At 45.6% G+C, this 25,122-nt stretch overlaps 1 protein-coding gene across 2 annotated transcripts in view; it reads left to right on the top strand.

Moving 5' to 3' along the window:
• LOC135557800 (serine/threonine-protein kinase PAK 5-like) overlaps window positions 1–25,122 on the top strand; it is a 132,545-nt gene that overhangs the window by 32,012 nt on the left and 75,411 nt on the right. The window contains exon 1 of one of the 2 annotated variants that reach the window (XM_064991424.1): window positions 24,225–24,665. The exons of the other annotated variant lie outside the window; for it this stretch is intronic. Within the exon in view, the coding sequence (XP_064847496.1) occupies window positions 24,620–24,665 (46 nt within the window). The 5' untranslated portion in view covers window positions 24,225–24,619. Of the gene's footprint in view, window positions 1–24,224; window positions 24,666–25,122 lie in introns of those variants that run through there. 2 annotated transcript variants of the gene reach the window in all.

Genomic DNA, 25,122 nt, shown 5'->3' with positions numbered 1-25,122 from the left:
GTGAAAATAAATAAGCATAAATATGGGTTGTATTTACAATGGTGTTTGTTCTTCACTGGTTACCCTTTTCTTGTGGCAACAGGTCACAAATCTTGCTGCTCTCATGGCACACTGTGGAATTTCACCCAGTAGATATGGGAGTTTATCAAAATTGGATTTGTTTTCGAATTCTTTGTGGATCTGTGTAATCTGAGGGAAATATGTGTCTCTAATATGGTCATACAATGGGCAGGAGGTTAGGAAGAGCTGCTCAGTTTCCACCTCATTTTGTGGGCAGTGTGCACATAGCCTGTCTTCTCTCGAGAGCCATGTCTGCCTACGGCGGCCTTTCTCAATAGCAAGGCTATGCTCACTGAGTCTGTACATAGTCAAAGCTTTCCTTAAGTTTGGGTCAGTCACAGTGGACAGGTATTCTGCCACTGTGTACTCTCTGTTTAGGGCCAAATAGCATTCTGGTTTGCTCTGTTTTTTTGTTAATTCTTTCCAATGTGTCAAGTAATTATCTTTTTGTTTTCTCATGATTTGGTTGGGTCTAATTGTGCTGCTGTCCTGGGGCTCTGTGGGGTGTGTTTGTGTTTGTGAACAGAGCCCCAGGACCAGCTTGCTTAGGGGACTCTTCTCTAGGTTAATCTCTCTGTAGGTGATGGGTTTGTTATGGAAGGTTTGGGAATCACTTCCTTTTAGGTGGTTGTAGAATTTAACGTCTCTTTTCTGGATTTTGATAATTAGCGGCTATCGGCCTAATTCTGCTCTGCATGCATTATTTGGTGTTTTACGTTGTACACGGAGGATATTTTTGCAGAATTCTGCATGCAGAGTCTCAATTTGGTGTTTGTCCCATTTTGTGAAGTCTTGGTTGGTGCCATTCTTGCCCTCTCTCTCTCTCTCTCAAATTTAAAGGGCTTTATTGGCATGGGAAACATATACAGTGCCTTGCGAAAGTATTCGGCCCCCTTGAACTTCGCAACCTTTTGCCACATTTCAGGCTTCAAACATAAAGATATAACTGTATTTTTTTTGTGAAGAATCAACAACAAGTGGGACACAATCATGAAGTGGAACGACATTTATTGGATATTTCAAACTTTTTTAACAATTCAAAAACTGAAAAATTGGGCGTGCAAAATTATTCAACCCCTTTACTTTCAGTGCAGCAAACTCTCTCCAGAAGTTCAGTGAGGATCTCTGAATGATCCAATGTTGACCTAAATGACTAATGATGATAAATACAATCCACCTGTGTGTAATCAAGTAACACACCAGGCAGGTCCGAGATACTGTTGTGAAGAAGTTTAAAGCCGGATTTGGATACAAAAAGATTTCCCAAGCTTTAAACATCCCAAGGAGCACTGTGCAAGCGATAATATTGAAATGGAAGGAGTATCAGACCACTGCAAATCTACCAAGACCTGGTCCTCCCTCTAAACTTTCAGCTCATACAAGGAGAAGACTGATCAGAGATGCAGCCAAGAGGCCCATGATCACTCTGGATGAACTGCAGAGATCTACAGCTGAGGTGGGAGACTCTGTCCATAGGACAACAATCAGTCGTATATTGCACAAATCTGGCCTTTATGGAAGAGTGGCAAGAAGAAAGCCATTTCTTAAAGATATCCATAAAAAGTGTTGTTTAAAGTTTGCCACAAGCCAGCTGGGAGACACCCCAAACATGTGGAAGAAGGTGCTCTGGTCAGATGAAACCAAAATTGAACTTTTTGGCAACAATGCAAAACGTTATGTTTGGCGTAAAAGCAACACAGCTCATCACCCTGAACCCACCATCTCCACTGTCAAACATGGTCGTGGCAGCATCATGGTTTGGGCCTGCTTTTCTTCAGCAGGGACAGGGAAGATGGTTAAAATTGATGGGAAGATGGATGGAGCCAAATACAGGACCATTCTGGAAGAAAACCTGATGGAGTCTGCAAAAGACCTGAGACTGGGATGGAGATTTGTCTTCCAACAAGACAATGATCCAAAACATAAAGCAAAATCTACAATGGAATGGTTCAAAAATAAACATATCCAGGTGTTAGAATAGCCAAGTCAAAGTCCAGACCTGAATCCAATCGAGAATCTGTGGAAAGAACTGAAAACTGCTGTTCACAAATGCTCTCCATCCAACCTCACTGAGCTCGAGCTGTTTTGCAAGGAGGAATGGGAAAACATTTCAGTCTCTCGATGTGCAAAACTGATAGAGACATACCCCAAGCGACTTACAGCTGTAATCGCAGCAAAAGGTGGTGCTACAAAGTATTAACTTAAGGGGGCTGAATAATTTTGCACGCCCAATTTTTCAGTCTTTGATTTGTTAAAAAAGTTTGAAATATCCAATAAATGTCTTTCCACTTCATGATTGTGTCCCACTTGTTGTTGATTCTTCACAAAAAAATACAGTTTTATATCTTTATGTTTGAAGCCTGAAATGTGGCAAAAGGTCGCAAAGTTCAAGGGGGCCGAATACTTTCGCAAGGCACTGTATTTACATTGCCAAAGCAAGTGAATGAGATAATAAACAAAAGTGAAATAAACAATAACCAATGAACAGTAAACATTTCACTGACAAAAGTTCCAAAATAATTAAGACATTTCAAATGTAATTCTCTCTCTCTTACATAATATCAAAGTGGATTCAACCACAAAGACCAGGGATGTTTTCCAATGCCTCGCAAAGAAGGGCACCTATTGGTAGTTGGGTAAAAAATGTAAAAAGCAGACTATCGAATATCCCTTTGAACATGATAAAGTTTTTCATTACATTTTGGATGGTGTATCAATACACCCAGTCAATGCAAAGATACAGGCATCCTTCCTAACTCAGTTGCTGGAGAGGAAGGAAACTGCTCAGGGATTTCACCATGAGGCCAATGGTGACTTTAAAACAGTTACAGAGTTTAATGCCTGTGATAGGAGAAAACTGAGGATCGATCAACAACACTTTAGTTTCTCCACAATACTAACATAATTGACAGAGTGAAAAGAAGGAAGCCTGTACAGGAAACAAATATTTAAAAACATACTTCTTGTTTGTAACAAGGCACTAAACTAATACTGCAAAAAACGTGGCAAAGCAATTCACTTTTTGTCCTGAATACAAAGTCTTATATTTGGAGTAAATCCAATACAACACATTACTGAGTACCACTCTCCATATTTTCAAGCATAGTGGTGGCTGCATCATGTTGTAGGTATGCTTGTAATCATTAAGGACTGGGGAGTTTTTCAGGATAAAAAAGAAAATGGAATAGAGTTAAACACAGGTAAAATGGAGATTAATTCATCTTTCAGCAGGACACTAACCTACTTAAATCTATTTCCAAAAAATATGTGAAGAATTGAAAATGGTTGTCTAGCAAATGATGAACAACTAATTTGACTGAGCTTGAAGAATTTAAAAAATAATAATGGGCAAATGTTGCACAACCCAGGTGTGTAATTAGACTCTTACCCAGAAAGACTCACAGCTGAAATCGCTGTCAAAGGTACTTCTATGAAGTATTGACTCAAGGGTGTGAATACTTATATAAATTTGATATTTCTGTATTTCATTTTCAATAGAATGTTTTTACATGATTTCACTGTGTCATTATGGGGTATTGTGTGTAGATGGATGTGAGAGAAAAAATTGATTTAATTAATTTTGAATTCAGGCTGTGACAACAAAATGTTGAATAAGTCAAGGGTTGTGAATACTTTCTAATAGCATGGAATGTTAATCCTTTTGATAAAGTCAGTAATCCTTTGGCTGTAATCCACAGTAGGTGTAATACACAGTAGGATGTAATCCACAGTAGGCTGTAATACACAGTAGGCTGTAATACACAGTGGGCTGTAATACACAGTAGGTTGTAATCCACAGTAGGCTGTAATCCACAGTAGGCTGTAATACACAGTGGGATGTAATACACAGTGGGCTGTAATCCACAGTAGGCTGTAATACACAGTAGGCTGTAATACACAGTAGGCTGTAATCCACAGTAGGCTGTAATACACAGTAGGCTGTAATACACAGTAGGCTGTAATACACAGTAGGCTGTAATCCACAGTAGGCTGTAATACACAGTAGGCTGTAATCCACAGTAGGATGTAATCCACAGTAGACTGTAATACACAGTAGGCTGTAATACACAGTAGACTGTAATACACAGTAGGCTGTAATCCACAGTAGTCTGTAATCCACAGTAGGCTGTAATACACAGTAGGCTGTAATACACAGTAGACTGTAATACACAGTAGGCTGTAATCCACAGTAGGCTGTAATACACAGTGGGCTGTAATACACAGTAGGCTGTAATCCACAGTAGACTGTAATCCACAGTAGTCTGTAATACACAGTAGGCTGTAATCCACAGTAGGCTGTAATCCACAGTAGGCTGTAATCCACAGTAGGCTGTAATACACAGTGGGCTGTAATACACAGTAGGCTGTAATCCATAGTAGGCTGTAATCCACAGTAGTCTGTAATACACAGTAGGCTGTAATACACAGTAGGCTGTAATACACAGTAGGCTGTTATACACAGTAGGCTGTAATCCACAGTAGGCTGTAATCCACAGTACGCTGTAATACACAGTAGGCTGTAATCCACAGTAGGATGTAATACACAGTAGGCTGTAATACACAGTAGACTGTAATACACAGTAGACTGTAATACACAGTAGGCTGTAATACACAGTAGGCTGTAATACACAGTAGACTGTAATCCACAGTAGTCTGTAATACACAGTAGTCTGTAATACACAGTAGACTGTAATACACAGTAGGCTGTAATACACAGTAGGCTGTAATACACAGTAGGCTGTAATACACAGTAGGCTGTAATCCACAGTAGGCTGTAATCCACAGTAGGATGTAATCCACAGTAGGATGTAATCCACAGTAGGATGTAATACACAGTAGGCTGTAATACACAGTAGGCTGTAATCCACAGTAGGCTGTAATACACAGTAGGCTGTAATCCACAGTAGGCTGTAATACACAGTAGGCTGTAATCCACAGTAGGCTGTAATACACAGTAGGCTGTAATACACAGTAGGCTGTAATCCATAGTAAGCTGTAATACACAGTAGACTGTAATACACAGTAGGCTGTAATACGCAGTAGGCTGTAATACACAGTAGGCTGTAATCCATAGTAGGCTGTAATACACAGTAGGCTGTAATCCACAGTAGGCTGTAATACACAGTAGGCTGTAATCCACAGTAGGCTGTAATACACAGTAGGCTGTAATACACAGTAGGCTGTAATCCACAGTAGGCTGTAATACACAGTAGGCTGTAATCCACAGTAGGCTGTAATACACAGTAGACTGTAATACACAGTAGACTGTAATCCACAGTAGGCTGTAATCCACAGTAGGCTGTAATACACAGTAGGCTGTAATCCACAGTAGGCTGTAATACACAGTAGGCTGTAATACACAGTAGGCTGTAATCCACAGTAGACTGTAATACACAGTAGGCTGTAATCCATAATCACCGTAGGCTGTAATACGTCTCAAGAAGCCTTAAGTCATTTCTACAATTGTGGAGCCCTCAACATCGAGATGTAGGAAATGTTTCTCTAAAACTGATATTCTACATATGTTAGTACATTAGTCTCGCACGATTATGTAGTCATGTCAAGCAGAGAAATCTGGCAAGAAGAGGGAATTCAGTCCGACCTCTCCATAGAGTCAGAACTCTAACCTATAACTATGATACTGAGGAACACTTCCTGGTTGCAAACCCACACTAACCCAATAACTTTAGCTGGGCTTGATTGTGTGTACCTGGCGTAATGGGACCAATATAATAGTTGTACAACTGCAAACTCCACTTGTCTGAAACACCAGGCAGGCTAAAGCAAACGCCAAAAATATTATAAAGATTTTGAATAGTATTCAAACCCAGAAAAAGGCAGTCTCTGTGTTTACGTGGTAACATGCAGTGTTATGAACAGTGTTGCAGCATTTCAGGAACTGGGAATTTAATGAAAGTTCATGGAATTTTGCAACCCTTGTTATGAATGATTTCACTGTGTATCGGCGAAGACTATTTCTCTGTGTTTCTATTATCCCTTTGACCCACCTCAGTTCCCTTTCGTCATGTGTAAGTCACAACGTGCTGTCAAGTCATTTAGCCATCTGCATAAGTGGACCGACCCAAATGTGTGTGTGTGTGTGTGTGTCTGTTTTGTAAATAGGTCATGGTTCCTAGGAGTGATACATACAGTGGCTCTTATGGTTTACAACCAAGCAATGCTGTTACGCTGTTAGTGCTCTTATCTCATCTTCTCCCTATCTACAGTTATGTGTACATGTGTGTGTGTCTGTGTGTGTGTGTGTACTTGATATGTGTCTATTTATGTGTGTGAGCGATGTAGGCCAAGCGCTATGAGCAGAATGCAAGCTGACGACCGTCTCTTCAGGCGAGCTAGCAAGCAGATGGGAAAGACTGGATGTCATTAAATTATGGTGGAATTAGCAGGATGTATTGGGTAAGAAACTGAGAGATGGAGAGAGTGGAGAGGAGAGAAGAAGAGATATAGAAAGAGAGAGCAGAGAGGCCTGCCATTGCTAATTCGCCCCAAAGTGAGACTGTATAGCCTGTCTGGGGGTCACACACACACACACACACACACACACACACACACACACACACACACACACACACACACACACACACACACACACACACACACACACACACCTAATCCCACTCCACTTCCTTATCACAGCCATCAGTGGGTGAACTGTATGAGTTTTTACGAGGCTGTCTGCACCCAGATCAGATCCGCTGACGGGAGCTTCTCTAATGAACTGCGCTATGCCCTTTCAAAATGTATGTTATTCCTGATGTATGTTTGAAAGAAGTCCTCTTATCTCATCAGTCTGGTTACTAGTGCTCTACCAATGACCCTCTACAAGCCCCTATGAGCCATGATGGGAAGGCTCAGTGAAAACAGGTCAGCAGAAGTAAGGCTACATCTAGAAGAGCTGAAGCCTGAAGCCTGGTCAAGTGGAAAGAGAGGCAGAGAGGATAAACACCACTATGGAGGGAAGAGGATATATAATAGGCAGAGAGGATAAACACCACTATGGAGGGAAGAGGATATATAATAGGCAGAGAGGATAACACCACTATGGAGGGAAGAGGATATATAATAGGCAGAGAGGATAAACACCACTATGGAGGGAAGAGGGTATATAATAGGGAGAGAGGATAAACACCACTATGGAGGGAAGAGGATATATAATAGGCAGAGAGGATAAACACCACTATGGAGGGAAGAGGATATATCATAGGCAGAGAGGATAAACACCACTATGGAGGGAAGAGGATATATAATAGGGAGAGAGGATAACACCACTATGGAGGGAAGAGGATATATAATAGGCAGAGAGGATAAACACCACTATGGAGGGAAGAGGATATATAATAGGCAGAGAGGATAACACCACTATGGAGGGAAGAGGATATATAATAGGCAGAGAGGATAAACACCACTATGGAGGGAAGAGGATATATAATAGGCAGAGAGGATAACACCACTATGGAGGGAAGAGGGTATATAATAGGGAGAGAGGATAAACACCACTATGGAGGGAAGAGGATATATAATAGGGAGAGAGGATAACACCACTATGGAAGGAAGAGGATATATAATAGGGAGAGAGGATAACACCACTATGGAAGGAAGAGGATATATAATAGGCAGAGAGGATAACACCACTATGGAAGGAAGAGGATATATAATAGGGAGAGAGGATAACACCACTATGGAAGGAAGAGGATATATAATAGGCAGAGAGGATAAACACCACTATGGAGGGAAGAGGGTATATAATAGGCAGAGAGGATAACACCACTATGTAGGGAAGAGGATATATAATAGGCAGAGAGGATAACACCACTATGGAGGGAAGAGGGTATATAATAGGGAGAGAGGATAAACACCACTATGGAGGGAAGAGGATATATAATAGGGAGAGAGGATAACACCACTATGGAAGGAAGAGGATATATAATAGGGAGAGAGGATAACACCACTATGGAAGGAAGAGGATATATAATAGGCAGAGAGGATAACACCACTATGGAAGGAAGAGGATATATAATAGGGAGAGAGGATAACACCACTATGGAAGGAAGAGGATATATAATAGGGAGAGAGGATAAACACCACTATGGAGGGAAGAGGATATATAATAGGCAGAGAGGATAACACCACTATGGAGGGAAGAGGATATATAATAGGCAGAGAGGATAACACCACTATGGAGGGAAGAGGGTATATAATAGGGAGAGAGGATAAACACCACTATGGAGGGAAGAGGATATATAATAGGGAGAGAGGATAAACACCACTATGGAGGGAAGAGGATATATAATAGGCAGAGGGGATAAACACCACTATGGAGGGAAGAGGATATATAATAGGGAGAAAGGGAGAGACTGATAAATGTTTTTTACTGTAGTTTTATGTACCTTCTCTGGTGTAGGTTTTTAGGAAATGACTCATATTGTACTACTGTGTTGTTAGATAACCTGTGTGTGTGTGTGTGTGTGTGTGTGTGTGTGTGTGTGTGTGTGTGTGTGTGTGTGTGTGTGTGTGTGTGTGTGTGTGTGTGTAACGATTAATACCCAGATGAGACCAAACTGAAGGCCTACATCCTAGCCCACCGCACAGAGGTATCACACTGTCATCAGCCGGGCTGACACTGTGGTCAGGGACCTTGGTTGGGATGTGAAAGATTGATGCCCTGTCAAGACCATGCCAGCCGTGTCATAAATATCTGCTAGCGATTGCCCATTTCTGTGTCACTGTTAGACATTCAGTATGGCCTAGCCGTGGGAGTATATTTGAACCTCAGCTCCGTTATGAAGAGGTTCCCCCTTCCTCTGTCTTTCATTGGTTACACTTCATCCGTTTCTGAGCTCTCCCCCTCTCACTTTCTCTATCCATCTCTCCATAGTTCTTTCTCCCCCTCTCTCTCCCCCCATCTCTCTCCATGTAGGCAGTTGACCCAGTGAAACGCTGCTTTAAGTTATGCAATGTCTCCGGGCTAAAAGTGGGACTGACACCGTTGTAAATACTTTGCAGAAATGAAACACACATATACTCACATTGTCAGTCTAAAGTATCACATTTACAGCTTCAGAACCAACTTCATAAGAGGTTTAAAAAAATAGGTTGTATATTGACTAAAAAGGCATTGTTGTCAGAATTAAATAGATACAGTCAGTGCATGATTAATAAAATGTACCAATACATCTCTGTGTAGTGTAATAAATATTACTATCAGGTTGGAAATCACAGCTAGTACATTGTCTGCTGCCTCCAGCCATTCAGGGAATGAACTGTTTCAGCACAATATTGTTGACAAAAATGGATGAAAAGGGCAATGATTGGGAATCTCAACACAATCAATCTAGCTATGCAGTCCCGTTACGTGACTAAGTCTATAGCTAGCTTATGTATTTATGTACAGTAGGCCTACTTATTTAGCAAGCTAGCTATATGGCTTGATAACTAAGTAATTTAGCTAGCTAGAACCTAAACTGATATAGAAACTTGTACTATAGCTAGCTAGCTGCTGGAAAGTGTAACGTTATTGCCTGGACAAGTGGGTGAGTGGCAGACTTTTCTCCCAAAGTTTTATTTTCAGCTTCGGTGGCTATAGCTACCAAGAAATGCGACTCACTAAGCCATTTACTAATTTACTCAAACTTGAATGACTGTTGGCATATCTCTTAGTTGTCAATCAAAATGTATTCGACATTGGTCAAATGAGCAGGCAGGCAAGCTGTAAATCCATACACTTGTGTGCCTCCAGCACACACACTGTTGGGGTGAGTGACTCTGAACTTACACTGGCTAGCCCCAAGTCGTTATATATATTTATTTTTTTCTTGGCAATTTTGCTATTTGCCTCATGACTCCTGCATGCTTATTGTTGTCTATGAACGTTCTTGTTCACCCAACCGTGGGACAGACTATGTTTGTTCCCACACTCGGGACTCTCCGTTGGTTACACTGACCTTTGGCCTCCCATCCTATTCTAACCACCTCTCGCCGGCTTTGTATTCATGTTACCTGATGATTGCTGTACAATATTATCTTGTTGCCTTCTAATGCACATTCAAATGTCATAAATCAACACTGCAGAGCTCTCCCTGTCCTCTGCCGTGCCTTGATTGTATTACTGCTGATGATATCAGAGAAATGTGTATGTACACCCTGGCCCATCTACTGTTGCTAGCCCCAATTTTGACTTGTGCTCTGATATCTGCTTCACTGATTTCTGCTCTCGTAAAAGCCTGGGTTTTATGCACGTTAACACAAGAAGCGTATTATCCAAAAATGGATCAATTGAAAGTGTGGGTTCACAGCTCCAATCCAGATGTGTTGGTCATTACTGAGATGTGGTTAAGGAAGAGTGTTTTGAACACTGATGTTAACCTTTCTGGTTATAACCTTTTTCGGCAAGACAGATCTTCTAAAGGTGGGGGAGTGGCAATCTTTACCAAGGATCACCTTCAGTGCTCAGTTGTCTTCCTCCAAGTCTGTCCCCAAACAATTTGATTTGCTGGTTTTAAGCATTAAACTTTCAAATAGCTCTTTGTTGACTGTTGCTGGGTAGTATCGTCCTCCATTAGCATCGGCCTGTATCCTACCTGCCCTAAGCCCTCTCCTGGCCCCTTACACTAAGCCTGAATTTGTCCTGCTAGGAGACCTAAACTGGGACATGCTTAAACCACTGGACCAAGTCCTAAAGCAATGGGACTCCTTAAATCTTTCTCAGATTATTACCAGTCCCACCAGGTATGACTCCAAACACCCAGAAAAAACTATTCTCCTCAATGTTATCCTCACAAATAATCCTGATAGGTATCAGTCTGGTGTTTTCTGTAATGACCTTAGTGATCACAGTTTTACAGCCTGTGTTCATAATGGCTGCTCAGTGAAACAACCTGTCCTGATTTGTCATAGACGCTTGCTAAACAACTTTAGTGAGCAAGCGTTCCTTCATGAACTGGCCTGTAAAATGGTATAGAATCAGCTTGATCCCCTCTATCGAAGACGCATGGAACTTCTTTGTTGATATTTTCGGTGGAATTGTTAACAAACACGCCCCCATAAAGAAAATGAGAATTAAAAACAGGTGCAGCCCCTGGTTCGACCGTGACCTTGAAGAGTTACTCCACCCCAAGAATTGCATCTGGCGAAAGGCTCGACACACGCACACTCAGGCTGACTGGCTCTCGTTCAGGCAAATAAGATATGTGCACTCAGGCTATCCGCAAGGCCAAAGTGAGTTACTTTAAGGAGCAGTTCTCTCTCTTCAGTCTAACCCCAAGAAGTTCTGGAAAACGGTTAAAGACCTGGAGAATAAACCTTCCTCCTCACAGCTGCCCATGTCCCTTAATGTTGATGATGTGGTTGTTACTGACAAGAAGCACATGGCTGAGCTCTTTAATCACCACTTCATTAATTCTTATATGACTCACCCATGACTCCTTCCCCATCCAACATTTTCTCATCTCCCACCCCTTCTAATGCATCTAGCAGGCAGTCACTGAGTCCGAGGTGCTAAAGGAGCTCCTTAAACTTGACCCCAAAAAAACATCTGGGTCAGATGGTTTAGACCCTTCTTTAAGGTTGGTGCCGATATCATCGCCAAGCCTATCTCTGACCTATTTCACCTATCTCTGACCTCTTTCACCTATCTCTGACCTATTTAACCTGTCTCTCCTCTCTGGGGAGGTTCCCATTGCTTGGATGTCAATACATTTCCATTTTTTTTTGTGGGAGATCAAGCTGATCCTAACTGTTATAGGCCTATTTCTCCTTTGCCCTGTTTATCAAAAGTGTTGGAAAAACTAGTTAATAATCAACTAACTGGCTTTCTTGATGTTTATAATATTCTCTCTGATATGCAATCTGGTTTCCGCTCAGGTTATGGATGTGACACTGCAACATTAAAGGTCCTCAATGATGTCATCATTGCCCTTAATTCTAAGCAATGTTGTGCTACTATTTTTATTGACTTGGCCAAATCTTTATACGGTAGACTATTCCATTCTTGTGGGCCGGCTAAGGAGTATTGGTGTCTCTGAGGCGTGTTTGGCCTGGTTTGCTAACTACCTCTCTCAAAGAGTGCAGTGTATAAAGTCAGAACATCTGCTGTCTCAGCCACTGCCTGTCACCAAGGGAGTACCCCAAGGCTCGATCCTAGACCCTACACTCTCTCATCAATTTATATGCAGATGATACATTTGCATACTCAGCTGGCCCCTCTCCAGATTTTGTGTTAAACGCTCTACAGCAAAGCTTTCTCTGCCCTTAACCTTGTTCTGAACGCCTCCAAAACAAAGGTTATGTGGTTTGGTAAGCAGAATTCCCCTCTCCCCACATGTGTGATTACTACCTCTGAGGGTTTAGAGCTTGAGGCAGTAACCTCATACAAGTACTTGGGAGTATGGCTAGACGGCACACTGTCCTTCTCTCAGCACATATCAAAGCTGCAGGCTAAAGTTCAATCTGGACTTGGTTTCCTCTATCGTATTCGCTCCTCTTTCAGCTCAGCTGCCAAACTAACCCTGATTCAGATGACCATCCTACCCATGCTAGATTACGTAAAGACATAATATATAGATCGACAGGTAAGGGTGCTCTTGAGCGACTAGATGTTGTTTACCATTCGGCCATCAGATTTGCCACCAATGCTCCTTATAGGACACATCACTGCACTCTATATTCCTCTGTAAACTGGTCATCTCTGTATATTCGTCGCAAGACCTACTGGTTGATGCTTATTTATAAAACCCTCTTAGGCCTCACTCCCCCTTATCTGCGATATCTACTGCAGCCCTCATCCTCCACATACAGCACCCAGTCACCCAGTCACATTCTTTTACAAGTCCCCTAAGCACACACATCCTTGGGTCGCTCGTCTTTACAGTTCGCTGCAGCTGGCGACTGGAACGAGCTGCAACAAACACTCAAACGGGACAGTTTTATCTCCATCTCTTCATTCAACAACTCAATCAAGTGGCTGCTTTGCGTGATGTATTGTTGTCTCTACCTTTTTGCCCTTTGTGCTGTTGGCTGCGCCCAATAATGTTTGTGCCATGTTAGCGCTGCTACCATGTTGTGCTGCTGCCATGTTGTGTTGCTACCATGTTGTTGTCATGTTGTGTTGCTACCATGTTGTGTTGTCATGTGTTGCTGCCTTGCTATGTTGTTGTCTCAGGTCTCTCTTTATGTAGTGTTGACTCTCTTGTCATAATGTGTGTTTGGTCCAATATTTAAAACATACTAATAATAATAATTGAATCCAAGCCCCCATCCCCAAAGGAGGCCTTTGCCTTTTGGACTGAAAAAAACAAGATCTCTTTTCAACAGTTTTGTCCCTTTCAGGTAAGACTTCCATGGTATTTATATATTAGCAGAAAACCATTCAGGTTTCTTTTTACTTTTGCTTCTGCTTTCTAAACAAGGATCTAAACAAAGTCCCACTGTTCTGCTGCCTGAAAACACAGTGCAGTGCAACAGCAGAAAAGGGAATGGCACATACCAGTATGGCATAGCCTATTTGCGATATAGGCCTTCTCTAGCAGTGATTGGTTATGGCGCACCAGTCAGTGTAGAGTCCGTACCTGCTCGAGATTAGTTTTTATTTACTGCAGTGTCTAATCATTGAAAAAACGCACAGCCACCTTTCATATGACTATATAATTTTCACAAATACCAGACTCTACAGTATGTTCTTTCCAAATATTCTATGAATGTATGAAAGCATGAACATTTGCATATCTATGCGCCCACTTGTCACAAAATGAACATAAACGCATCATATTCTTCCCGAGGAATATATATATAAACATATTGAATAAGATTTGACGGTGCTAATTCTGTGTCAGTTCCTCTTTAAAACTGTGAACACACGTGGAAGCAAATGTTTACGTACATACATCTCAACATTGCAATCGCTTTGGTTTTCCACACAAAGACCTATGAAGACATTTTACATTTCAGTTCGTGTATCCACCCAAGCAAGGCAGGGGTGGATCCAGTGATCAATAATGGATGTTTGGGGACGATGTGGGAGCCTGAAGGACTAAACATGTTCCTCTAGATAATGGGGGAGAAAGCATAGTTTCATAGGACATAGCTAGACGGAACTAGAGTGCTTTTAGCCCAGAAAACCAACAGGAAAGACTGGCTTATCTATCTCTGTGTGTGTGTGTGTGTGTGTGTGTGTGTGTGTGTGTGTGTGTGTGTGTGTGTGTGTGTGTGTGTGTGTGTGTGTGTGTGTGTGTGTGTGTGTGTGTGTGTGTGTGTGTGTGTGTGTGTGTGTGTGTGTGTGTGTAGGGTTTTAAGAGCAGAGCCTCATTTACTGCAGTGGGTGGAGAAGCAGTGGAGCGTAGCAGAGAGAACGACATTTACAGCCTCTCTGTGCTAGCATTGGGCTCTATGATTAGCGGTTTGTTAGCGATGCTATAAGTGGCTGTTAAATGGTTAATGAGCCAAGCTAATGGAGCAGGAGTGTGTGTTTGATCAACGTTCATGGAACATTACACAGACACAGTATTCAAGTACTCAACTTATGGTGATATTGTCAATATAACTATATTTATACTGCACTGTACCGTGTGTGTGTGTGTGCGTGTGTGTGTGTGTGTGTGTGTGTAAGCATGTGTGTATCTTTCCCCTAGCATGCTCTTGAAATCTCTTGAAATGTGTTTGTGTATGGTTCATTAGCCGTCAATAGCAGACTGTTAAAAAGAGATGTTTTAACTATTCACACTCCTCTCCCTAGGCCACAGACTTGGTCTCTACAGTCCAGAGATAAACTGAACACTCAAGACGCTTTACATCAGTCCCATTCTGTGTCCCTGACTGAGGTCAAACGCTACACAAATCTGTCCCTGTGTAACAAAGGAAGTCGCTGTGTGTGTGCGTATGTGTTGTCTGGTCTGTGTACAGATGTTAGCCTTAAAGCGATATAACAAAAAGCATATCGGAAGGCCTTCTTAAAGGAGCCTTGGTTTGAGAAGGAGATTAAATGAGTGAAGCGTGATGATCTCTCCATATAAACCACTGGCTGTGGATACATCTGGATACAGAGGCTTCATATATCTCGAGAAAGACGAGGGCGGAGCATGCTGATATCCAGATACACCAGACATCCACTAAAAAAAACAAATGACACGTATATAATACATAGCCTTGTAATGGTTTTCTTCAACATAGAATGACCACCCAGCTCACGTCCTGACCAACACTAAAACAAGGAAAACACACACGGACGATGGTCAGAACGTGACAGTACCCCCCCCCCCCAAGGTGCGGACTTCGAACGCACAACCTAAACCTATAGGGGAGGGTCTGGGTGGGCATCTGTCCGCGGTGGCGGCTCTGGCGCTGGACGTGGACCCCACTCCATAATTGTCTTAGTCCCCCTCCTTAGCGTCCCTTGAGTGGCGACCCTCGCCGCTAACCTTGGCCTAGGAACCCTAACAACGGGCCACACTGGACTGAGGGGCAGCTCGGGACTGAGGGGCAGCTCGGGACTGAGGGGCAGCTCGGGACTGAGGGGCAGCTCGGGACTGAGGGGCAGCTCAGGACTGAAAAGAAGCTCAGGACTGAAAAGAAGCTCAGGACTGAAAAGAAGCTCAGGACTGAAAAGAAGCTCAGGCAGGTTGATGAATCGAGCAGATCCTGGCTGGCTGGCGGTTCCGGCAGATCCTGGCTGGCTGGCGGTTCCGGCAGATCCTGGCTGACTGGCGGTTCCGGCAGATCCTGGCTGACTGGCGGTTCCGGCAGATCCTGGCTGACTGGCGGATCTGGAAGATCCTGGCTGAATGGCGGATCCTGGCTGACTGGCAGTTCTGGCAGATCCTGGCTGAATGGCGGATCCTGGCTGACTGGCGGTTCCTGGCTGACTGGCGGTTCCTGGCTGACTGGCGGTTCCTGGCTGACTGGCGGTTCTGGCAGATCCTGGCTGAATGGCGGATCCTGGCTGACAGGCAGTTCTGGCGGATCCTGGCTGAATGGCGGATCCTGGCTGACAGGCAGTTCTGGCGGATCCTGGCTGAATGGCGGATCCTGGCTGAATGGCGGATCTGGAAGATCCTGGCAGACTGGCAGTTCTGGCAGATCCTGGCAGACTGGCGGATCCTGGCTGACTGGCAGATCCTGGCTGAATGGCGGATCCTGGCTGACTGGCGGTTCCTGGCTGACTGGCGGTTCCTGGCTGACTGGCGGTTCCTGGCTGACTGGCGGTTCTGGCAGATCCTGGCTGAATGGCGGATCCTGGCTGACAGGCAGTTCTGGCGGATCCTGGCTGAATGGCGGATCCTGGCTGACAGGCAGTTCTGGCGGATCCTGGCTGAATGGCGGATCCTGGCTGAATGGCGGATCTGGAAGATCCTGGCAGACTGGCAGTTCTGGCAGATCCTGGCAGACTGGCGGATCCTGGCTGACTGGCAGATCCTGGCTGAATGGCGGATCTGGCGGCGCTGGGCAGACTGGCGGCACTGGCGGCGCTGGGCAGACTGGCGGCGCTAGGCAGACTGGCGGCGCTGGGCAGACTGGCGGCGCTGGGCAGACTGGCGGCGCTAGGCAGACTGGCGGCGCTAGGCAGACTGGCGGCACTGGCGCAGCTGGGCAGACTTGCGGCGCTGGGCAGACTGGCGGCGCTGGGCAGACTGGCGGCGCTGGGCAGACTGGCGGCGCTAGGCAGACTGGCGGCGCAGGGGAGACTGGCGGCACTGGCGCAGCTGGGCAGACTGGCGGCGCTGGGCAGACTGGCGGCGCTGGGCAGACTGGCGGCACTGGGCAGACTGGCGGCACTGGGCAGACTGGCGGCACTGACGGCGCTGGGCAGACTGGCGGCGCTGGACTAAGGGGCTCTGGCGCCTCTGGACTAAGGGGCTCTGGCGCCTCTGGACTAAGGGGCGGAAACTCTGGTATCGCCGGACAGGGACGGAGAGACAGCCTGGTGCGGGGAGCCGGCACTGGTGGTACCGGGCCGGGGACACCCACCTCCGGTTGAGTGCAAGGAATAGGACACACTGGGTTGTGAAGGTGTACTGGAGACCTGGTGTGTATAGCCAGCATCAAATCCCCCGGAACTCCAACACACGTTTCAGATTGAGTACGAGGAACTGACACAGGTGGCATCGGACAGCTAACACGCTCCTCAGGGCGAATGCCGTGCATACTATGCCAAACCAACAGCTTTCTCTCTACTCTGTCCAATACATCCTCAACACTCTCAGACTCAGCCCTCAGCTTTGCCGACAGCTCCAATTCCATCCATGGATCCTTACGGTAAACAGGGGGAGTTGGCTCAGGTCTGACTCCTGACTCCGCCACACTCTCCCTGTGCCCCCTCCCAAGAAATTCTTGGGGCTGCCTCTCGGGCTTCCAGCTGCTCTGCCGTGCTAGCTCCTCATAATGCCGCCTCTCTGCCTTCGCTGCCTCCAGCTCGGCTTTGGGGCGGCAATATTCCCCTGGCTCTGCCCAGGGTCCTTTCCCGTCAAGGATCTCCTCCCAAGTCCATTCTTCCAAATAATGCAGCCTCTCCCACTGCTGCTGCTGTTGCTCCTCCTACTGCTGCTTCTGCTGCTGCTGTTGCTGTTGCTCCTGCTGCACCTGTCGCTTCTCCTGCTGCCTCTGTTTACCACGCCGCTTAGTCCTTGGTTGGTGGATGATTCTGTAATGGTTTTCTTGTGAGGAAAGAGAGGCGGACCAAAATGCAGCGTGGTTAGTTTTGTGCATCTTTAATAAAGATGAAAGTACGACAATCTACAAAACAAGAAACGTGCAAAAACCAAAACAGTCCTATCTGGTGCAACAAACACAAAGACAGGAACAATCACCCACAAACCCAACACAAAACAGGCTACCTAAATATGGTTCCCAATCAGAGACAATTAATAACACCTGCCTCTGATTGAGAACCATATCAGGCCTAACATAGAAATGGACAAACCAGACACACAACATAGAATGCCCACCCAGCTCACGTCCTGACCAACACTAAAACAAGGAAAACACACACGGACGATGGTCAGAACGTGACAAGCATTTACAGCCAGTATCTATTCACCTCCCCTCAGTACTAAATCTGTCTGTCTTGTGAGATCAGAACCCTCTTGGTTGTGTTTTTCATTCTAACCAAGACTACGGTGTACTCCATAACACCAGATAGTCAGTCAACCGATGATCCTGACTGCCACAGTCAACCCTGCATACTGTCAGATTATTTTTCTGCTAGGCCATTCTGTCGCTCCTCTCCTTCCAATCCATTCAATCAATCAAATGTATTTTATAAAGCCCTTTGTACATCAGCAGTTGTCACAAAGTGCTTTACAGTTACCCAGCCTTAAACCCCAAAGACCAAGCAATGCAGAGGCAGAACCACAGTTACTAGGAAAAACTCCCTAGAAAGGTATTAACCTAGGAAGAAACCTTGAGAGGAACCATGCTCTGAGGGGTGGCATGTCCTCTTCAGGCTGTGCCGGGTAGATATGAATTAATCCCAAGTAAAAGGAAGTCACATGATACATAGTAGTTATGCATATAGCATATACCCCATGGACACAGACTGTACGTGCTGCAATACTGCACCTACACTGCAGGGTTTCAGGTAGAGATGCACCTACACTGCAGGGTTTCAGGTAGAGATGCCCCTACACTGCAGGGTTTCAGGTAGAGATGCCCCAACACTGCAGGGTTTCAGGTAGAGATGCACCTACACTGTAGGGTTTCAGGTAGAGATGCCCCTACACTGTAGGGTTTCAGTTAGAGATGCCCCTACACTGTAGGGTTTCAGTTAGAGATACACCTACACTGCAGGGTTTCAGGTAGAGATACACCTACACTGTAGGGTTTCAGGTAGAGATGCCCCTACACTGTAGGGTTTCAGGTAGAGATGCCCCAACACTGTAGGGTTTCAGGTAGAGATACACCTACACTGCAGGGTTTCAGGTAGAGATGCCCCTACACTGTAGGGTTTCAGGTAGAGATGCCCCTACACTGTAGGGTTTCAGGTAGAGATGCCCCTACACTGTAGGGTTTCAGGTAGAGATACACCTACACTGTAGGGTTTCAGGTAGAGATGCCCCTACACTGCAGGGCTTCAGGTAGAGATACACCTACACTGCAGGGTTTCAGGTAGAGATACACCTACACTGCAGGGTTTCAGGTAGAGATACACCTACACTGTAGGGTTTCAGGTAGAGATGCCCCTACACTGTAGGGTTTCAGGTAGAGATGCCCCTACACTGTAGGGTTTCAGGTAGAGATGCCCCTACACTGCAGGGTTTCAGGTAGAGATGCCCCTACACTGCAGGGCTTCAGGTAGAGATACACCTACACTGCAGGGTTTCAGGTAGAGATACACCTACACTGCAGGGTTTCAGGTAGAGATACACCTACACTGCAGGGTTTCAGGTAGAGATGCCCCTACACTGCAGGGTTTCAGGTAGAGATGCCCCTACACTGCAGGGCTTCAGGTAGAGATACACCTACACTGCAGGGTTTCAGGTAGAGATGCCCCTACACTGCAGGGTTTCAGGTAGAGATGCCCCAACACTGCAGGGTTTCAGGTAGAGATGCCCCTACACTGTAGGGTTTCAGGTAGAGATGCCCCTACACTGCAGGGCTTCAGGTAGAGATACACCTACACTGCAGGGTTTCAGGTAGAGATGCCCCTACACTGCAGGGCTTCAGGTAGAGATGCCCCAACACTGCAGGGTTTCAGGTAGAGATGCCCCTACACTGTAGGGTTTCAGGTAGAGATGCCCCTACACTGCAGGGTTTCAGGTAGAGATGCCCCTACACTGCAGGGTTTCAGGTAGAGATGCCCCTACACTGCAGGGTTTCAGGTAGAGATACACCTACACTGTAGGGTTTCAGGTAGAGATGCCCCTACACTGCAGGGTTTCAGGTAGAGATACACCTACACTGTAGGGTTTCAGGTAGAGATGCCCCTACACTGTAGGGTTTCAGGTAGAGATGCACCTACACTGTAGGGTTTCAGGTAGAGATGCCCCTACACTGCAGGGTTTCAGGTAGAGATGCCCCTACACTGCAGGGTTTCAGGTAGAGATGCACCTACACTGCAGGGTTTCAGGTAGAGATGCCCCTACACTGCAGGGTTTCAGGTAGAGATGCCCCTACACTGCAGGGTTTCAGGTAGAGATGCCCCTACACTGCAGGGTTTCAGGTAGAGATGCACCTACACTGCAGGGTTTCAGGTAGAGATGCCCCTACACTGCAGGGTTTCAGGTAGAGATACACCTACACTGCAGGGTTTCAGGTAGAGATACACCTACACTGCAGGGTTTCAGGTAGAGATGCCCCTACACTGCAGGGTTTCAGGTAGAGATGCCCCTACACTGTAGGGTTTCAGGTAGAGATGCCCCTACACTGTAGGGTTTCAGGTAGAGATGCCCCTACACTGCAGGGTTTCAGGTAGAGATGCCCCTACACTGTAGGGTTTCAGGTAGAGATGCCCCTACACTGCAGGGTTTCAGGTAGAGATGCCCCTACACTGCAGGGTTTCAGGTAGAGATGCCCCTACACTGCAGGGTTTCAGGTAGAGATGCCCCTACACTGCAGGGTTTCAGGTAGAGATGCACCTACACTGCAGGGTTTCAGGTAGAGATACACCTACACTGCAGGGTTTCAGGTAGAGATGCCCCTACACTGCAGGGTTTCAGGTAGAGATGCCCCTACACTGCAGGGTTTCAGGTAGAGATGCCCCTACACTGCAGGGTTTCAGGTAGAGATGCCCCTACACTGCAGGGTTTCAGGTAGAGATGCCCCTACACTGCAGGGTTTCAGGTAGAGATGCCCCTACACTGCAGGGTTTCAGGTAGAGATGCACCTACACTGCAGGGTTTCAGGTAGAGATGCCCCTACACTGCAGGGTTTCAGGTAGAGATGCACCTACACTGCAGGGTTTCAGGTAGAGATGCCCCTACACTGCAGGGTTTCAGGTAGAGATGCCCCTACACTGCAGGGTTTCAGGTAGAGATGCCCCTACACTGCAGGGTTTCAGGTAGAGATGCCCCTACACTGCAGGGTTTCAGGTAGAGATGCCCCTACACTGTAGGGTTTCAGGTAGAGATGCCCCTACACTGTAGGGTTTCAGGTAGAGATGCCCCTACACTGCAGGGTTTCAGGTAGAGATGCCCCTACACTGCAGGGTTTCAGGTAGAGATGCACCTACACTGTAGGGTTTCAGGTAGAGATGCCCCTACACTGTAGGGTTTCAGGTAGAGATACACCTACACTGTAGGGTTTCAGGTAGAGATACACCTACACTGCAGGGTTTCAGGTAGAGATGCACCTACACTGTAGGGTTTCAGGTAGAGATGCCCCTACACTGTAGGGTTTCAGGTAGAGATGCCCCTACACTGTAGGGTTTCAGGTAGAGATACACCTACACTGCAGGGTTTCAGGTAGAGATGCCCCTACACTGTAGGGTTTCAGGTAGAGATGCCCCTACACTGCAGGGTTTCAGGTAGAGATGCCCCTACACTGCAGGGTTTCAGGTAGAGATGCCCCTACACTGCAGGGTTTCAGGTAGAGATGCCCCTACACTGCAGGGTTTCAGGTAGAGATACACCTACACTGCAGGGTTTCAGGTAGAGATGCCCCTACACTGTAGGGTTTCAGGTAGAGATGCACCTACACTGTAGGGTTTCAGGTAGAGATGCCCCTACACTGCAGGGTTTCAGGTAGAGATGCCCCTACACTGCAGGGTTTCAGGTAGAGATGCCCCTACACTGTAGGGTTTCAGGTAGAGATGCACCTACACTGCAGGGTTTCAGGTAGAGATGCCCCTACACTGCAGGGTTTCAGGTAGAGATGCCCCTACACTGTAGGGTTTCAGGTAGAGATGCCCCTACACTGCAGGGTTTCAGGTAGAGATACACCTACACTGCAGGGTTTCAGGTAGAGATGCCCCTACACTGCAGGGTTTCAGGTAGAGATGCCCCTACACTGCAGGGTTTCAGGTAGAGATGCCCCTACACTGCAGGGTTTCAGGTAGAGATGCCCCTACACTGCAGGGTTTCAGGTAGAGATGCCCCTACACTGTAGGGTTTCAGGTAGAGATGCCCCTACACTGCAGGGTTTCAGGTAGAGATACACCTACACTGCAGGGTTTCAGGTAGAGATGCCCCTACACTGCAGGGTTTCAGGTAGAGATGCCCCTACACTGCAGGGTTTCAGGTAGAGATGCCCCTACACTGCAGGGTTTCAGGTAGAGATGCCCCTACACTGCAGGGTTTCAGGTAGAGATGCCCCTACACTGCAGGGTTTCAGGTAGAGATGCACCTACACTGCAGGGTTTCAGGTAGAGATGCAGAGACCTGTACAGTGTGTATGTAAATCAACAACCATGGTGAGATAACCCCTTACTGTACCTCTGCAACCAGCAGGCTTCTGGCTTCTGCATAGTTCTCACTAAAGGGCTTGGTAAATAATGAGGGAATCCATGGATCAAATGTGATGCATAAAAGCATTGGATGAAACCATTATGGTCATGTGACCTACACATATACACGCACAAACACACACACACTGACAGACACCCATACAGACACACACACACATACACATATTTCTCTGCTGTCCTGAGGGTTGTACAGATCTCATTTAAGATAACCCTGCTGATCTCTGCCTAGCTGACAGATTCACGTCTGTGCTGGTGTATCTATGGTGGGATATGGATAGGACCCCAACAGATAGGAATAACTATATCAGATTGATATACTGATAATGTAGGAGGGTTTCTCAGATTGGATAATGTTGGAAGGTTTCTCAGTCCTGAAAATGTAGGAAGGTTTCTCTGTCTGATAATGAAATAATGTTTTTCTGACCTGATAATGTAGGAAGGTTTCTGTCTTGAAAATGTAGGAAGGTTTCTGTCTTGAAAATGTAGGAAGGTTTCTGTCTTGAAAATGTAGGAAGGTTACTGTCTTGAAAATGTAGGAAGGTTACTGTTCTGATAATGTAGGAATATTTCTGTCCTGATAATGTAGGAAGGTTTCTGTCTTGAAAATGTAGGAAGGTTTCTGTCTTGAAAATGTAGGAAGGTTACTGTTCTGATAATGTAGGAATATTTCTGTCCTGATAATGTAGGAAGGGCAATCTGTCCTGATAATGTAAAAGGCTTCTGTCCTGATAATGTAAAAGGCTTCTGTCTTGATAATGTAGGAAGGTTTCTGTCCTGATAATGTAGAACACTTTTTGTCCTGATAATGTAGCAAGGTTTCTCTGTCAGTATTTCTACAGTATAATTTGCCATATGTAGCATACTGTATCTAAGGATACTTAATATACCGTTCATAACTTGTGGAATAGTTATCATACCCAGCACACCCCTAACTACCATACAGTAACTACAGTGTATTCATTCTATTTACAACCCATTTGTCACCTCAGCCCTGGCACAGATATGCAGTGTGTGTGTGTGTGCGTCAGTCCTCTCCCAAAGTGGCATGTGTATTATTGGCCCAGGGGACTGGGGAGGGTGTAGCTGTCATACATGCATTCAGCCAGTTCCTGCTCTCCCTTAGCCTTGCAAAGCAGCCAGATTCCGCGAGCTTACATGAATGTTGCTGCACGGATATAAGGCTAACTCTCCCTCTCTCCTTCTCTCCCTCCTCCCTCTCTTTCTCTGAATGGTGGGGTACAAGATGAGATCTCATGTAGAATGTGACTCTGACCTCCACCAGGGAGGTGTGTGTGTGTATGTATTGAGGTGTGTGCCGGTCCTTGGCTGTCACTGTTGAGTGTTTCCATGTTGTTGGGCAAAGGGCCAGATTATGTCACTACCAACTGGAGCAGCGGTTTCTCTCTCTCTCTTTCAGATCATATTTTTCCTTCTCAGTCTCTCTCTCCTTTGTTTTCTGTGTGTGTAAAATAGAGAGAGAGAGACAGAGAGAGAGACACAGAGAGACAGAGAGAGAGAGAGAGACACAGAAAGAGAGACACAGAGAGAGACAGAGAGAGAGAGACAGAGAGAGAGACAGAGAGAGAGACAGAGAGAGAGACAGAGAGAGACAGAGAGAGACAGAGCGAGAAAGAGAGCTGGGCATGATTCCTCTGGGTACCAGCATCATTGGCAAGAGGCCAGATATTGTGTGTGTGTCTGTTCCGATCAGGGAGAGGACACAAGACACAGGAGACACAAACACACACAAACACTGACACTCAGCAGCAGCAACGGCACCAGAAGGTCTACGTGAGGATGCAGAGCAGAAAGCCTTACGGAGAATGGATGTGATGGTTGTGAGCATTTAGTTTGAGACGAGGCCATCAGGGTGAATCTCATAGTGAAAGGGACGTGTCCAGGCTGTCTGGCTGTGCCTTGCCATCGCTTGGCTGGGCTGTTGGTGTCTGCAGTGTTCCAGTCTGTTCCTGTCCTCATCTACAGTACTGTCTCTGACTGGGATATAGCAGACAGGACAGGCTAGCTCGCTGGCTGGCTAACTAATACCTAGCCTTCTACTGGGATTGGGCCTGAATACCCATGCCATTGCTGTGGATTATGTTTTTATGTTCCTTACTTTTTCTCATAATATAGGGCTGTAAATGCCTTGTTGAAATGGAGCATTTCTATTGGTTGAGAGGAACTATGAATCTGTTACCAGGTAAGCTGACAGGTGGATGGTGTAGAATTAATACCCTGATATGTTTCTCTCTGACTGTCAGAGACAACTATTATCAATGAAACGTAAAAACATATCAAAAATATGACTTCTATGAGTTTTAAACTTTGTCATACTATAGACCAGGGGTATTCAACTCTGACCCTATGAGGTCCGGAGCGTGTTGGTTTTCTGTTCTACCTCATAGTTAATTGCACCCACCAGGTATCGCAGGTCTAAATCGGTCTCTGATTAGAGGGGAACAATTAAACAAATGCAGTGGAACCGGCTTCAAGGTCCAGAGTTGAGTTTGAGGGCAGACTGTTAGATTAATAGTTCATTCCGACCCTGATCCCATTCCTGGAAGTATGTATAGGGACCCAAGCATTTACAAAGCTGTAGGAAGCAGAATAAAAGACTAATAACCAGATGTATCCAAACTTGATCAAGAACAGAAATG

Source organism: Oncorhynchus masou, chromosome 16 (assembly GCF_036934945.1).
Source record: "Oncorhynchus masou masou isolate Uvic2021 chromosome 16, UVic_Omas_1.1, whole genome shotgun sequence".
Classification (NCBI taxonomy): domain Eukaryota; kingdom Metazoa; phylum Chordata; class Actinopteri; order Salmoniformes; family Salmonidae; genus Oncorhynchus; species Oncorhynchus masou.
This window is presented reverse-complemented; position numbering and strand designations above follow the sequence as displayed.